General features: G+C 39.2%; 1 protein-coding gene across 10 annotated transcripts in view; it reads left to right on the top strand.

Moving 5' to 3' along the window:
* Positions 1-17,097, top strand: part of NSD1 (nuclear receptor binding SET domain protein 1) — a 179,097-nt gene that overhangs the window by 110,615 nt on the left and 51,385 nt on the right. For all 10 annotated transcript variants that reach the window (XM_058440176.1, XM_058440175.1, XM_032158717.2 and 7 more), the window contains 6 exons: positions 1,763-1,887; positions 4,167-4,437; positions 5,688-5,797; positions 10,127-10,202; positions 12,593-12,711; positions 14,096-14,239. In XM_058440176.1, coding sequence (XP_058296159.1) covers positions 1,763-1,887; positions 4,167-4,437; positions 5,688-5,797; positions 10,127-10,202; positions 12,593-12,711; positions 14,096-14,239 — 845 coding nt within the window. The remainder of the gene's footprint in view (positions 1-1,762; positions 1,888-4,166; positions 4,438-5,687; positions 5,798-10,126; positions 10,203-12,592; positions 12,712-14,095; positions 14,240-17,097) is intronic.

The raw sequence follows: 17,097 nt of genomic DNA, 5'->3' as shown, positions 1-17,097 counted from the left end.
TGACCTTCAACTGTGTTCACTGATGATAATGAACAAGGTGGTGATTTTGATGGCTTCTTCAGTAAAGTAAGAAAAATATGTAACATCCTTACATATGCAAAAAGTATACCTTCCATTTGTCAGTAAGCTGGAAGAAGTGGATAACAAGAAAGCTTTTAATATCGACAAAGAGGCTCCCATTTCTTTGTTCAACCATGGTGATAGAGCTGACATCGATCTGAATCAGAGTGATTGTGATAATGAAGATGACATTAACACTGCAGAAAAAGTACCTGTAGATGACATGGTTAATGTATGTGATGGGCTTATTGAAGGACCAGAGCAGTGTTCATTCATAACAGAAAAAGAAATCATGTCAGTTTATAAAATGAGAGCCTTGGGCCGGGCGCAGTGTCTCGAGAGCCTGTAATCCCAGAACTTTGGGAGGCCAAGGCAGGCAGACCACTTGAGGTCAGGAGTTCAAGAACAGCCTGGCCAGCACGGTGAAACGCTGTCTCTACTAAAAATACAAAATTAGCTGGGCATGGTGGCAGGCGCCTGTAATTCCGGCTACTCAGAAGGCTGAGGCAGGAGAATCGCTTGATCCTGGGAGGTGAAGGTTGCAGTGAACTGAGATCATGCCGCTGCACCCCAGCCTGGGTGACAGAGCGAGCCCCCGTCTCAAAAAAAAAAATAAATGAATAAAATGAGATCCTTCTAGACAATACTCATTGTTAATGAGACAGATGACTTTAGAGGAAACGTTTTAAAAAGCCATCCCACGGAATGCCTCTTTATTCCTAGAGGACTTCCTCATTCCTCAATTGCTTCTGATGATGTTTCTTCTTACCTTATAAAACAGTATACAGTAACCTTTTAATCAAAACACAGCATCATAGATGGAGACACAAAGCCCGACATTGTTATTACTGTTTTTTTATCAGCTGATACAAGTATTCTAGTGATGCTACAGTGCTGCTTAGATACCCTGAACACGTTACTTTTTCACTGTATTAATGGTATGTCATATTTTTACTGTTAAGTACTTATGTGTGAATAAGTATAAGAAAATGTTTGCCTGTCAGTAGCATATAAATTCAGAGACAGGAATGATGGTAATGCCAAACAACCACAGATATTCCACATGGGTGGCTGAGATAATGACACTTTTGCTTTCTTATGGTTCACTGTACACAAACTTTGTATAATGTAGAAAATAAATATTTTGTAAAATTACCTTTAGGCTATGTGTATAAAAGATGTATGTAATACATAAATGAGTTTGGTGTTTCAACTTGGGTCCCATCCCCAAGATAACTTACTATATATATATGCAAATATTCCAAAATATGAAAAATTCTGAATCACTTCTGATCCCAAGCATTTCAGATAAGGCATACTTAACCTGTAACTCAAGATGTATTTTACTCATATACCTGATCTAGATGCTATATTTTTGTTAGGTATATATTAGCTTTATATGTACAGGTGTCAGTGACTATAAGACCTGGCATTAAATTTAACCTTTTCCTTAATATTGGATAGGCCACATATATTCTGTTATTTGTGTATATAAAGTAACACAAGTCCTTTTGTCTCCCCCAGCTCCTTTTGCAAATGAGAAAACATAAGCCATTTTGTGCCTCTTGCATCTTAAGCCATAGTCTATTTTACTATGTGGTTTCCCATCTGGTTACTTTTGGGAGTATCAGATGGTCTCATAAAAACAGTGGGTTTTCCTGAAGCTTTTTGATTAATACTGAATTTGTTTATCATCTTTTAGCTGTGCGGTCAGAGAAGAAACGCCTTAGGAAGCCAAGCAAGTGGCTTTTGGAATATACAGAAGAATATGATCAGATATTTGCTCCTAAGAAAAAACAAAAGAAGGTACAGGAGCAGGTGCACAAGGTATGTTGCAAAATTTCGGCAAACTTTCACTGGTCCTTAGGAAACTGCAATTTTATCTTCAGTGTCATACTTTACCTTCATGAAACAATAATTTCCTTAACTGGGATCTTGTTTTTATTCTCAGCTTCTAGCACAGTACTTAGGATTTAGTGGTTATTCAGGAAATATATAAATGAGTCTACATATTATATTTCTTTATGTATATATTTTTCCCTCTTTGCCTTCAAAGAGTAATGACTTAGGAATATTGTTATGATTTAATCTTAAGTAAAAATATAGGATATAAAGTGAAATATATATAGTCTGACCCTAATTTCAAAAGTAAATATATCTTGTCTTATTTTTTAATTCAGTTTTTTTAAATGAAATATTTTAAAGTAGAGACATCTTGACATTCTACCCCTACATAGTTTAATATGTAGTTAAAAAATGGAACATTTTCCTTTATAATCAATTTAACATATTTACATCTTATATAAGATCTGTTTATCTGACATCAACTGTCTTTCAGATTTCACCAATTATCCCCTAACCTTTACCTTTGGATTATTCATACCAGGACTCAATCTAGGACTGCTCATTGTAACTAGTTGTTATGGTTCTCAAATCACTTTGAATTCAGAACAATCCCATGATCATGTCTATAAGAGAGTGACATATAGAGCAACTTTCTGTATTTGTGTAATTGCTTCCTCATAGGTGTCACTTAGATTGTTTTCTCTATCTCCTGTTCTCTGTTAAGTGGAAGATAGAACCTATCAGTTTGATAGATTGAAGCTGAACATTTTTAGCTAGACTATATCAGAGATGATAATGTGGAATATATTGTACATTAGAGGGTTAAAAAAAGGAATGTTTTATTCCCATGAGCCATTCCCTGACAGTTTGTTCTTTCTTTTTTTAAATTGAGACAGTGTCTTGCCCAAGCTGGAGTGCAGAGATGCATGAACATGGTTCACTGCATCCTTGACCTCCTGGGTTTAAGCAATCTTTCCATCTCAGCCTCCTGAGTAGTTGGGACCACAGGTGCACACTACCACACCTGGCTAATTTTTAACAACTTTTTTTTTGTAGAGGCGGTGTCCCACTATGTTGCCCTGGCTGGTCTCGAATTCCCGGGCTCCAGTGATCTTTCTGCTTCAGCCTCCCAGAGTGTTGGGATTATAGGTGTAGGCCACCATGCCCAGCTTACCTGATGGTTTTTTGAAAACCCCAGTTGAAGATCTTTACCTATATCAATAATTTTACTAGAGGTTACAAAATGAAGACTTTCAGATTTTATTATTTTCTCTGTTTTTATTAACTGATAGTCTCTTTCATTAATTGGACTCTATTATTGTCCTGAAATATTTGAAAGGCAGAATAAGTGCTTCTTTCTTTCCCATTAATTACCAATTGTAACATTAAGGAGTTCATTAGTAGTTGTTTTAATTGGAGACGTTAGAGCAGTCTTTTTCCCCTGCTTTTGAATTATTGTTGTGGACTTATCAATATCATAGCTTCAGTGTATCTCAGTCAACTTCATTTAATTTTGGTTAAAAAAATATATATATAACATAAATTTTATTATTTTATCCTTTTTTTTTTTTTTTTTTGAGACGGAGTCTCACTCTGTTGCCCAGGCTGGAGTGCAGTGGCGTGATCTCGGCTCACTGCAAGCTCCGCCTCCCTGGTTCACACCATTCTCCTGCCTCAGCCTCCCGAGTAGCTGGGACTACAGGTGCCCGCCACCATGCCTGGCTAATTTTTTGCATTTTTAGGTAGAGACAGGGTTTCACCATGTTAGCCAGGATGGTCTCGATCTCTGGACCTTGTGATCTGCCTGCCTTGGCCTCCCAAAGTTCTGGGATTACAGGGTGAGCCACTGCGCCTGGCCTATTTTATCCATTTTTAAGTGTACAGTTGAGTAGCATGAAGCACAGTTACATTGTTGTGCAACCATCTCCACCATCCATCTCGATAATTTTTTTCATCTTTCCAAACTAAAAGTCAATACCCATTAAGCAATAATTCCCTTTTCTGCTCAGCCCCTGGCAATTGCCATTCTATTTGGTGTCTCAAGAATTTTCTTACTCTAGATACCTCATATACTTGAAATCATATGATATTTGTTCTTTGTGTCTAAGTAATTTCCCTTAGCATACATAATGTCTTCAAGGTTCATCCACTTTTTGTAGCCTTTGTCAGAATTTCATTCCTTTTAAAGTGCGTTATTCTTTTTGACACTTAAATTACAACAATTTTGGCCTGTGGACTCTATTTTTATTTTTTGTTCTTAGGTAAGTTCCCGCTGTGAAGAGGAAAGCCTTCTAGCCCGAGGTCGATCTAGTGCTCAGAACAAGCAGGTGGACGAGAATTCTTTGATTTCAACCAAAGAAGAGCCTCCAGTTCTTGAAAGGGAGGCTCCGTTTTTGGAGGGCCCCTTGGCTCAGTCAGAACTTGGAGGTGGACATGCTGAGTTGCCGCAGCTGACCTTGTCTGTGCCTGTGGCTCCGGAAGTCTCTCCACGGCCTGCCCTTGAGTCTGAGGAATTGCTAGTTAAAACGCCAGGTAAGGTGGGGTTGGGGTCTCAGTATTTGAGCAGATATGATTAGAGGAAGCAGGAGATTTTAGTATGTTTTGATGTAAAGCCAACATTGTATCTATATACAATAAACTACCCCCCTTTGTCCTGGGAAGTACTTAAAATGATGGCTAATTAGATATAGTTACTAACCATGAACTGTGGTACACTATCAAGAAGATGTATTTTTAATAACTATGCTGCTTGCTCCAGTGTTGCTCTTCATGATTGTTGATCAGCCACTGTGTAAATTAACAACCAGGATAACAGGGCTTCAAGAGGGGCACTGCACATTAGTGGAATAAGCACTATGCTTCAAGTGCTGGCTCCACCAATCCTTGTGTTACTTGGGAAGTTGTTTAATCTCTGAACTTGTTTCCTCATCTATAAAATGGAGATCATAATGTATTAATGTATAATGTTATATACCTGACAACATAGTAATTACCAGTTCATTAGAAGTTAATTACCAGTTACTTCTCACTTGATCATTCTTTATATATCACCTGGGGAGAGTTGGATCTAAACGTATTGTCTCTAATTCACCTTGTAACTATGGAATATTATAGTCAGTCAAGGAATGGGAAGAATCCTCTTTTCTGTACCTCTTTAAATTTTGGATATAACTTTTTTTACATTATCAACAGTAGCTTTTGATGTTATTCCTTAAAGAAACAATTCCAATTGTGCTTAAACTAGTTGGGTATAATAAAAAAGATTTTTGAAAGAATAGTAAAGATAGTTATTATTTCAGTACCTACTATGTGCCAAAACTCTATTAAGTCAGCTCTTTTATATAATTCTTCAGTGATCCTATGAATTATCTTTTACCTATTGAATTTTATTTACTTAGGGGCAGAGCAGAAACTGTAATCTTGGTCCATTTATGACCATTATCCAAGTTCTATTTCACTCCACTTCTCCTTATTTTGTCCTCACCAACAATCAGTTGTTATAAAGACAATTCTGTCCTTCTGATTTCTCCCTTAGTTATTTTGTGATTTAAAGTCACCACACATACATCCCTCACATTAGTTTATGCTTGCATTGAGAACTATTCACTTGTTTTGTTTACTAATATTTTATAATAAGCAAATTACCATCCTGCCTCTTCCCTTAAGATGACGGGGAAAACATCAAAAACATTGAGATTCATTTTGTGTGGTATACAGATTTTTTAAAAATTAACTTGTGCCCAGTTTCTAAATCATCTAATGTAAAGATACATGCATTTCAGGAAATTATGAAAGTAAACGTCAAAGAAAACCAACTAAGAAACTTCTTGAATCCAATGATTTAGACCCTGGATTTATGCCCAAGAAGGGGGACCTTGGCCTTTCTAAAAAGGTATGTTATTTTTGTAAGTTCTAAAAGAAATAAACTCAGGAAGTGAGAAATTTTAAAAAGTACATTCTGAATATCAGTTACAACATTGATGTACATACATATAGAAATTATTGTGTGTGTCAGCAGGCATACATGATCTGAGATTTCCTACATGAAAGGCTGTTTTGCAGTTGTGTGACCATGTATGTGTATAAACTGGTTTCAGGTTTCCTTTCCAAGTGAAAAAAATTTTTAAATGCTTTGAAGATTAATTTTGTGTTTGTTATAATTTTTTTTCTGGGTTCATATCCTCTTACTTGTTTTCTACTAAACTATCATCTCAAACATCACTAGTCTACTCTATCCTATTGCCGTGTCATCATAGCCCTTTTGTTTTGTTTTTTTGAGACAGGGTCTGATTCTATCACCCAGGCTGGAGTGCAGCGGCATAATTTTGGCTCACTGTATTCTCTGCCTCCCAGGATCCCCAGTTAATTTTTTGTCTTTTTTGGGTAGAGACTGAATATCAATTTTTTTTTTATGTGATGAATATTTTTTGTGTTTTATTCAAGAAATCTAGTGTGATGGCGGCCGGGTGCGGTGGCTCACACCTGTAATCCCAGCATTTTGGGAGGCTGACGTGGGCGGATCACGAGGTCAGGATATCGAGACCATCCTGGCTAACATGGAGAAACCTCCTCTGTACTAAAAATATAAAAAATTAGCCGGGCGTGGTGGCGGGCGCCTGTAGTCCCAGCTACTCGGGAGGCTGAGGCAGGAGAATGGTGTGAACCTGGGAGGCGGAGCTTGCAGTGAGCCGAGATTGCGCCACTGCACTCCAGCCTGGGTGACAGGGTGAGACTCCGTCTCAAAAAAAAAAAAAAAAAAAAAAAATCTAGTGTGGTGGCTCAAGCCTATAATCCCAGGACTTAGGGAACCTGAGGCAGTAGGATTGCTTAAGCTCAGGAGCTTGAGACCAACCTGGGCAATAAAGGAGACATTGTCTCTACAAAACAAAAAACAATCCCAAAAAAATCCCCAGAAAACGGGTGTGGTGTTGCGTGTCTGGTCCCAGCTACTCAGAAGGCTGAAGTGGTAGGATGTCTTGAGCCCCGGAGGTCAAGGCTGCAGTGAGCTATAATTGTGCTATTGCACTCCACCCTGGGTGACAGAGCAAGACCCTGTCTCAGTCAATCAATCAATAAATGAAATTTTTGTGTACCCCATGGACACAAAGATGTTCTCCCTGTGTTTTCTTTTAGGAGCTTTTTGGTTCTGGTTTCACATACAAACCTTTGTTCCTTCTTGAATTTTTGAGATGGAGTTTTGTTCTCCCCATGTTGATGTCCAGTTGTTTTAGCACCATTTACCAAAAAATCCCTGATATTGGCTGGGCGTGGTGGCTCACACCTGTAATCCCAGCACTTTGGGAGGCCGAGGTGAGTGGATCACTTGCGGTCAGGAGTTGGAGACCAGCCTGGCCAACATGGTGAAACCCCGTCTCTACTAATAATACAAAAAAAAAAAAAAAAAAAAAACAGCTGGGTGTTGTGGTACCTGCATGTAATCCCAGCTACTCAGGAGGCTGAGACAGGAGAATTGCTGGAACCTGGGAGGCAGAGGTCATGCCATTGCACTCCAGCCTAGGCGACAGAGGGAGACTCACTCTCTCTCTCAAAAAAAAAAATACTCCCTGATATTTATCCTCACCCTCTCTCAGATTCCCAGTCTCTTTTAAGTATTAATTATACTTAATAACTGTTTGTCACTGTTGAATTTTTACTTTTGGGGAGAGGGGGTTGCCATTAAATTTGGGATCAGAGCAAGAGAAAATCAGAATTATTGGTTATGGCTAGCACCAAACTCTGGAGAAAAGTGTCCTCTTGTCTGTTTGGGAGTCTGTCCTGCCATCTGACCTGGCCTACTTCATTGTTGAAGTCCTGGTTACTCTGAGGTATATTTTGTCATAAGGCTAAAGCCATGATTCAGTTCCATTTTAGTTTACCAGGCACACCACCACCCTGTCTGCAGGTGGATTAATCAGTATGTCAAACAGAATGAGAGATTGATCTGTTCTGGTAGTGCTTTAAGGGTACTCTGGCCTAATGTATATCCACACTAGACTATATATGCAAAGTAAGTTACTGGCATCTTAGTCACATCCTCTAAGAAGTTATTTGGTCTTTTTCATTCTAAACAGAACAGTTTGATTTTTATTCATATGGTATGATGGTTGTGTGTGTGCATGTGTGTGTGTGTGTGTGTGCTGTTAATTTTTATTTTAAGTTATAAAATTGATCATAATAGAAATGAGAATATTTCCTGCATTATTCTCTGACTGTAGTTTGGGGAGCATTGTAATTATTTTGTTCCACAGCTTTTGGGTAACTGTTAAACAATGAACTAATTTGTTATCTAAATAAAATGATTGCTATTTTTAAAAAAATTACAGAAATGTATTTTGTGGATTTGTCTAGGAGTCTTGTTTTGTTGAATTGGATACCTAACATTTGCCCATTCATTTTACTTGACATAGACTTCTGATATATAGTGAACATGAGGAGAATTGCAGTCTTATGATTTATTAATATGATAAAATGAGCATTCAGAAATTCACAGCTGTATTTTATCTTGTTTTAGTCCCAAACATTAGGAATTCTACAGCAAAAATGGCCTTTATTATTTATTTATTTATTTATTTATTTATTTATTTGAGACAGAGTTTCGCTTTTGTTGTCCAGGCTGGAGTGCAATGGCACAATCTCGGCTCACCACAACCTCCACCTCCCAGGTTCAAGTGATTCTCCTACCCCAGCCTCTGAAGTAGCTGGGATTACAGGGATGTGCCACCATGCCTGGCTAATTTTTTGTATTTTTAGTAGAGGCAGGGTTTCTCCATGGTAGTCAGGCTGGTCTCGAACTCCCTCAAGTGATCCACCTGCCTCCGCCCCCCAAAGTGCTGGGATTACAGGTGTGAACCACCGCGCCCAGCCAGAATGGCCTTTACTATACTGACTTTTTGTGACCACTAAATGTTGTTTTATAGTTATGATGAATACTATTATCATTCTTGTAGGAAAAGACATTTGCTTGGGGTGGAACTAATTCATACAAGTATATTAGTAGTGGGTGAATAAAATGTTTGGCTCTTGATTAGACTCCTAATGTTGAGTATTTGTTTTGAGTTTTAATGTTGCTTTAATTTGTATTAATCTGAAGTCATTTTAAGTTGGAATGTCATTCAGTATTTCAGAACTGTTTAATTTAAAGTTCATGAAGTAAACAGTTATCTGTCAAATCTAATAGCTGTGAATACAATTGTGGGAAGATGAATTATTTTTCTTTTTTTTTTTTTTTTTTTTTTTGAGACTTGCTCTGTCTCCCAGGCTGTAGTGCGGTGGCGCGATCTTGGCTCAGTGCAACCTCCGCCTCCTGGGTTCAAACAGTTCTCCTGCTTCAGCCTCCCGAGTAGCTGGGATTACAGGTGTGCGCCATTAGCACCTAGCTAATTTTTGTATTTTTAGTAGAAACGGGGTTTCACCATGTTGGCCATGGTTGGCCAGGCTGGATTCAAATTCCTGACCTCAGGTGATCTGCCCCCCCTCGGCTTCCCAAAGTGCTGAGATTACAGGCATGAGCCACTGCGCCTGGCCAGGAAGATGGATTTTAAGTACAGGGTGGCATGCAATAAAATTGAGCCTGTGGATCTCTGGGTAGATACACCTTCTCTTTCTCCATTTCAGTCACAGAAAGCATTGTGTATCTAGTACATATGTTGGAAATCTCTGGCAAGTCTTTATTTTTTCTTAAGGAGTAGGTGGTGTTCACAGGTCTGTTGGAGCATTGTTTTTGTTTTGTTTTGTTTTAAGATAGAGTCTCACTTTTGTTGCCTAGGCTGGAGTGCAGTGGTGCAATCTTGGCTCACGGCAACCTCTGCCTCCCGAGTTCAAGCAATTCTCCTGCCTCAGCCTCCTGAGTAGCTGGGATTATAGGCATGTGCCACCACACCCGACTAATTTTGTATTTTTAATAGTGACGGGGTTTCTCCATGTTGGTCAGGCTGGTCTTGAACTCTCAACCTCAGGTGATCCACCCGCCTCAGCCTCCTAACGTGCTAGGATTACAGGTGTGAGCCACCATGCCCTGTCTGTTGGAGCATTTTAAAATCTGATTCCTTTCCCCCTGAAGTTTCCGTTGAACCCTTTACTGTGGTCATGTTGATTTCTTTAATTGCTAAAACAAGTCAAAATTCAATACCCATGGCAGCTGACAATTCAGACTTTGGCATATAAAGTAAAGGGTTTATTTTTTCATTCCTCTGTAAATGGTGTTGTTTTCACTTATTTGTAGTGCTATGAAGCTGGTCACCTGGAGAATGGCATAACTGAATCTTGTGCCACATCTTATTCAAAAGATTTTGGTGGAGGTGAGTATTTTTGAGATTTAAAAAACGTCATGCAGTAGTAAGTTTGAAGCACGTTCGTTGTCTGTTAACTGCAAAAATTGTTACATTTGTAAGCCCGACCAGTGAGGTACAAGTTTTAAAACTGGTTTGCCCAAAATCCGCTTCCTGAAAAAGAAAAAATATTGATAAATTGAATATCTACTCTACCAGGACTTTTAGTAGGAATGCTACCTGTAATCTCTCTAAAGCATTACAGAGAGTTAGGTTATTATCTATAGTATTCCTGTTTTATAGAAGAAATGTGAAGATGAACAAGGTAGCAAGGTCAGGGAACTAAATCCACACCTGACCAATTTCATGGTCATACTCCTGTCTTCTTATCCACCCTAGGTTTTCTCCATGCCACTTCTTTCTTCCACTCTTCATTTGTCTGCCAATGCCATTTATTGATTAGTGTCATTTTTGAAATATTATTCCAGATTTGAGCACACTGCAACAGATGTGGTCTGCTAGCAAAGAGTATCATGGGAAGATTATATTTCATGTGGTCTACGATTATTAAATTTTCTAACAAGTAAATCTAGCAATATGTTAGCTTATTTTAGCCATGTGGCAATTGTAATCCCATAGGTTGGTCAATTTGCTTGTAAGATTTAAAAATAAGCTGCTTTCAAAATAATATCAGGCCGTTCATGGTGGCCCACAACTGCAATTTCAGCACTTTGGAGGCCAAGATAAGAGGATCACTTGAGGCCAGGTGTTCCATCCAGACCAGGCTCGGCACTTAGTGAGACCCTGTCTCTATCTACAGTTTAAAAAAATTAGCTAGGCATGGTGGTGTATTTCTGTAGTCACAGCTACTTGTTAAGCTGACGTGGAACGATCCCTTGAACCCGAGAGGTTGAGGCTACAGAGAGCTGTTGCTCACACCAGCCACTGTAGCCTGGGCAACAATGAGAGACCATGTCTCTTAAAAGAATAGTAGTAATAATAATAACATCAGCTCTTTTCCTGTATTTTTATATTTCGTTTTTAAAATAAAACCTACAACGTGAACTTTATCCATTATAAATTTTGTGTTAAGTGTTCCAACTTATGAGAATTTCAAACCTTTCTGTTGTGCTCATATTAACTCTTCTTTTAGTGTTAGGCTGTGAGCAGTTTTGATGGCAGAGCTTCTCCAACTCAATCAGGCAGTCAAAAAAGAGCTCACTGAGGCAGTCTTCAAAACTCCAGTTTTCATATTGTTAACTAGCATAAATATCCTAAATGTTTTATGAAATACCTCCTAGATTCCTCTTTATGTTTCTATAACACAGGTGAAATGTGTTTAACGGAAAGTGCAGGAGGGACTAGAAGAATTTCTTTTTTTTTTTTTTTTTTTTTTTGGTTTGAGATGGAGTCTGGTTCTGTTGCCCAGGCTGGAGTACAGTGGCACAATCTCGGCTCATTGCAGCCTCCGCCGCCCGGGCTCAAGCGATTCTCCTGCCTCAGCCTCCTGAGTAGCTGGGACTACAGATGCACTCCATCACACCTGGCTAACTTGTTTTGTATTTTTAGTAAAGATGGGGTTTCACCATGTTGGCCAGGATGGTCTCGATCTCCTGACCTTGGGATCTGTCCACCTTGGCCTCCCAAAGTGCTGGGATTACAGGCATGAGCCACTGTGCGCAGCCTCAACTCTCCATCTTAATCCTTTTATTTTTTTTATTTTTTTTTTTGAGATGGAGTTTTGCTCTTGTTACCCAGGCTGGAGTGCGGTGGCGTGATCTCAGCTCACTGCAACCTCTACCTCCTGGTTTCAAGTGATTCTCCTGCCTCAGCCTCCTGAGTAGCTGGGATTACAGGCATGCACCACCATGCCTGGCTAATTTTGTATTTTTAGTAGAGACGGGGTTTCACTATGTTGGTCAGGCTGGTCTCGAATTCCTGACCTCATGTGATCTGCCGGCCTCAGCCTCCCAAAGTGCTGGGATTACAGGCTGGAGCCATGGTGCCCGGTCTTTAATCTTTAAATCATATAGTGATTTATATTATTGTCTCCAATCTTGAAGTCTAGGGAGTGGTATCTTCTGATGACTAGTAAAATGCATTTCCCTTTCATCTATAGGATTTAATTCCTTTGAGGAATTACAAGATTTGTCATTTCAATCATATGAATTAAAATTTCTGTAATAACCTATACACTTACTATTTAATCCATATGAGGGAGAAGTTACATATGTGTAGCCATTTCCCTTCTTGTTATGTCATCATGAGTTAGTCTCAATTCTTATTTCCCCCGTTTTCCTAATCCACAAAGCTGGAGAATTAAATGAGTTTTAAGGTTGGTTTTTATTCTAATAATAGGATAAGAGATTTTGGACATGTGTGTTATTAGCCAGCAGATAAAACCTATTTTCCTGTCATAGGCACTACCAAGATATTTGACAAACCAAGGAAGCGAAAACGACAGAGGCATGCTGCAGCCAAGATGCAGTGTAAAAAAGTGAAAAATGATGACTCGTCAAAAGAGATTTCAGGCTCAGAGGTATTACTCAGTTCCTGATCTTTTCACCTTCTAAAGAGAAGCTACTTTTCACGCCAGAGGCCACATCCCTCTTTCCCTTGAGTTTTCTTAAGAATACTATTCTACTGAAATGGCTGATGGCCATAAGGAATCTTGGAGGAAAAGTAGAGCCTTATCCTAATAATAAGGCAAGGCATGTGTTGCAGCTGTCAATATGGTCTTTTTAAAAGATCATCACATCCTATGCTGTAGGTGTCCAATTAGGTATATAAGTGTTTCATCGTTAAGTAAACTTGTAAAACCAGAGAGCACAATATCAAGTCAACATATAATCTGAAGGAACTTAGATACTGTCCTATAAAAGTTGAGACTGGCCAGGTGCTGTGGCTCACGCCTGTAATCCCAACACTTTGGGAGGCCGAGGCGGGAAGATAACTTGAGGTTGAGAGTTCGAGACCAGCCTCGCCAACATGGTGAAACCTCATCTCTACTAACAATACAAAAATTAGCTGAGTGTGGTGGCGTGCGCCTGTAATTCCAGCTAATCAGGCAGAGGCACAAGAATCAATTGAACCCTTGAGGCAGAGGTTGTAGTGAGCCGAAATCATGCCACTGCCCTCCAGCCTGGGTGACAGAGTGAGACCCTGTTTCAAAAGAAAAAAATTGAGACTGCTGGCTGGGCGTTGTGGCTCATGCCACTCAGCTCTTTGGGAGGCTGAGGTGGGAGGATCATATGAGAACAGGATTTCGAGACCAACCTGTGAAATACAGTGAGACCTTGTCTCTATTTAAAAAAAAAAAAAAAAAAATTGAGACTGCTGTGGTTAGCGGGAAGATTTACTTGCTTATTTCTTGAGACCATCAGCTACTTAATCTTAGGACAATTTTTATGAATATCGGCCTTCAGGAAACAAAAGATTTAAAACCATTTACTTGCAAAGCATCAGTGCAATCATTGATACTATCTTTGGGTTTCCAACTCAGGTTAAAAGAGGGAAGTCAGGTCAGCATCACACATTATGATGCAGAATGTTTCTTTCCAGGACAATTTGAATAGAATGCCCAAGAGGGGCATTATTTAGGAAACACTGATCTTGGAAGGACAAATAAGTAATCAAATAAACTTAAGAATGTTTTCTCTCCCTTAGTGAAACCTTAAAATGGAACAGCTCAGAAAGTTCCAGTGGAACAAACAGCCTCAGAGCAGTTAGTGGCAGGGCATGAGGCGCCCACTACCCGCCCAATCACAGCAGGGTTAGAACTAACATTGCATGCAGTCCGCCCGAGTGATTGGCTGAACATCTGTAAGTGCTTAATGGCTAGACAAATAGCAGCCCAGAGGGAGGGGGTCAAATGGAAGAGACATGAATAATACAGATGTGGGACATTATTTTTTCTTTGCAAGGGAGAACTAATGCCTCACAGGACGGCCACAAGCCCCAAGGAGACTGTTGAGGAAGGTGTAGAACACGATCCTGGGATGCCTGCCTCTAAAAAAATGCAGGGTGAACGCGGTGGAGGAGCTGCACTCAAGGAGAATGTTTGTCAGGTAGAGAAATGTTTGCCCACTTGTGTTTTCATTGCATGTTCATCTTTAAAGGGAAACCCACTCCATCTCTTTATGGTGGTTTCTTGGTAGAATAACAGTGCTTTTGGATGATTCCAGTGGAGTCACTTTCTTTAAGGATTTCACCCCTTTTTTTCTCCCCACGAAGAAAGATACTTGGAGAAATAGTTTAGTGTTGGTGAACCACCTGCCCCTAAGGCCCATGAAGGAATATATGCCGTGAAACAAGTCTGAGATGGAATGTGTGAATCTCTGGTTGCTTATTCAAATATAATTCTCCAGTACTTCTCATGGTGTCAGAATCTTTGGGTTTGTAAGGAACTTTTCAAGGGTAATTTTAGCTTTGAGATATTTTTCCTTTAATGTGGTGAATTTAGAAAGCCTACCACCTATATTAATTATTTAATAAATATTTATACAGTATTTACTATGTATGAAGTATTGTTCCAAGCACTTTATAAATATTACATTATTTAGTCATCCTAATAATCTCAGAAGTAGAGTTCTGTGATTAACCCCATTTTAAAGATGAGGAAACTGAATTACAGAGAGGATAGATAGCTTGCTTATATTCATGAGAGAAGCCTGGATTTAAACTTCGGCAGTCTGGATTTAGAGTCTCCCTCGCCTTTTTTCTAACCTTTAAGCTCCGTTGGACTTGGTTGGTTTAGAGTCTTAACCATTATGTTGGATTGCCTCTCTGTGAGATAGGGGATTCCACTTTATTGTTAGAGACTTTGTGCGTAGAGTCAATGACCATTTGAATATGTATTTTTTAAATCGTCTTGATTTACCTATGTAATTCTTAAAATTTAGTATATAAAAACTTGAAGATAGGCAATGCGCAGTGGCTCATACTTACAATCACAGTGCTTTTGGAAGCTGAGGCAGGATTGCTTGAGGCCTGGAGTTCTAGACCAGCCTGGGCAACACAGCGAGAACCCTGTCTCTATTTTTTTAAAATTTGTCTTTTTTTTTTAAATTAGCCAGCTGCAGTGGCTCATACCTGTAGCCCAACAGGTCAAGATTACAGACTTGTCTTTTAAATAAACAAAAAACTTGAGGATGTTAGTTTTTCTTTTTTCTTTTTTAAATTATTTATTTATTTATTTATTTATTTATTTATTTATTTATTTATTTATTTATTTATTTATTTTTGAGAAGAAGTCTCACTCTGTTGGCCGGGCTGCAGTGCAGTGGCACTATCTCTGCTCACTGCAAGCTCCGCCTCCTGGGTTCACGCCATTCTCCTGTCTCAGCCTCCCGAGTACTGGGACTACAGGCACCCGCCACCATCCCTGGCTAATTTTTTTGTATTTTTTGGTAGAGATGGGGTTTCACCGTGTTGGCCAGGATGGTCTTGATCTCCTGACCTCGTGATCCGCCCGCCTCAGCCTCCCAAAGTGCTGGGATTACAGGCATGAGCCACCGCGCCCGGCCAGTTTTTCTTTTTTAAATTGAAACCATAGGCCAAGCACAGCACTAATCTCAGCACTTTGTGAGGCTGAGGTGGGTGGATCATTTGAGCCCAGGAATTTGAGACCAGCTGGGGCAACATGGTAAAACCCTGTCTCTGCCAAAAATACAAAAATTAGCCAGGCATGACAGTGCGTGCCTGTAGTTCACCTGCTGGGGAGGCTGAGGTCATTGGATCATCTGAAGCTGGGGAGGTAGAGGCTTTAGTGAGCCATGGTCATGCCACTGCACTCCCACCTGGGTGACTGAGTGAGACCCTATCTCACAAATAATAAATAGTAATAGATAAATAAGTTGAGATCTCTAAAAAAGTAAACTCAGACCAGAAAATATTATTGTGGCCAATATAATTTCAATCCAGTTTCTTTGCCTATTATCTTCACTATTACATTCTTGAACTAGATCCCAAACAACAGTCTTAATCCTCAAAAACAGTTATGCCCATTATTTACTTAGTGAGACAAGTCAGAGTATAAATACATTTTACAAAGATCATTTAATGAAAAGATTAAAGGTAAGGTGACCCTGTGGTCCTGGCTTGTCTGGATCAGTCTTTATGTAGGTCCCTTGTGCTGTCATAATTTATTAATAGCACTTCCTTTCACTCTCAAGTGTCCCAGTTTGAAAGATAAATTACATGGTTATCCCAGTTGAAGAATTAGTCTATAACATTTAGTTAATGCGAAAATTTTATTTCTAATTCACATTGTAATTAACGTTTTCCTATTTAAGTGCTGAAGGTCAGGTTTTTTTTTTTTTTTTTACTATACATAGAAACGTTATTGGCACTCTGAATATTCAAAGTACAATATATAGTGCTATTTTTCAATTTTTACATGTGAATAGTAGATAATGGGGAGTCAGACATTTGAGGATATCTCAGACTATAGGTTGATAAAGTCCCTGAGTTCCCCTGTCAATTCCAGGCTACCTCTCTAACCTTTCTCCCTAAAGCTGCCCTAGTTTTTTATTATATAAGTATATATTATATATATATGCTTATATAATAAAATATATACGTATATTATATTATATAAGTTTTATTATTATTATAAGCTTTAATTCTTAAGTGATCAAGACCTATTCTGTTTCTATGAGTTCTTGAAGCTAAAACTTACTTAGTCACCTTTCCCCTTGTTTGCTTTTCATAGTAGTACAAGGCTTTAAAAATATTTGGGCTGGCTGCAGTGGCTCACACCTGTAATCCCAGCACTTTGGGAGGCCGAAGTGGATGGATCACGAGGTCAGGAATTCGAGACCAGCCTGGCCAACGTGGTGAAACCCCGTCTATACTAGAAATACAAAAATTAGCTAGGCATGGTGGCGCATGCCTGTAATCCCAGCTACTCGAGAGGCTGAGGCAG

This window comes from Hylobates moloch, unplaced genomic scaffold (assembly GCF_009828535.3).
Source record: "Hylobates moloch isolate HMO894 unplaced genomic scaffold, HMol_V3 SCAFFOLD_6, whole genome shotgun sequence".
In the NCBI taxonomy this organism is placed as follows: domain Eukaryota; kingdom Metazoa; phylum Chordata; class Mammalia; order Primates; family Hylobatidae; genus Hylobates; species Hylobates moloch.
Note: the sequence above shows the minus strand (reverse complement) of the source record. Positions and strands in the feature narration are given on the sequence as shown.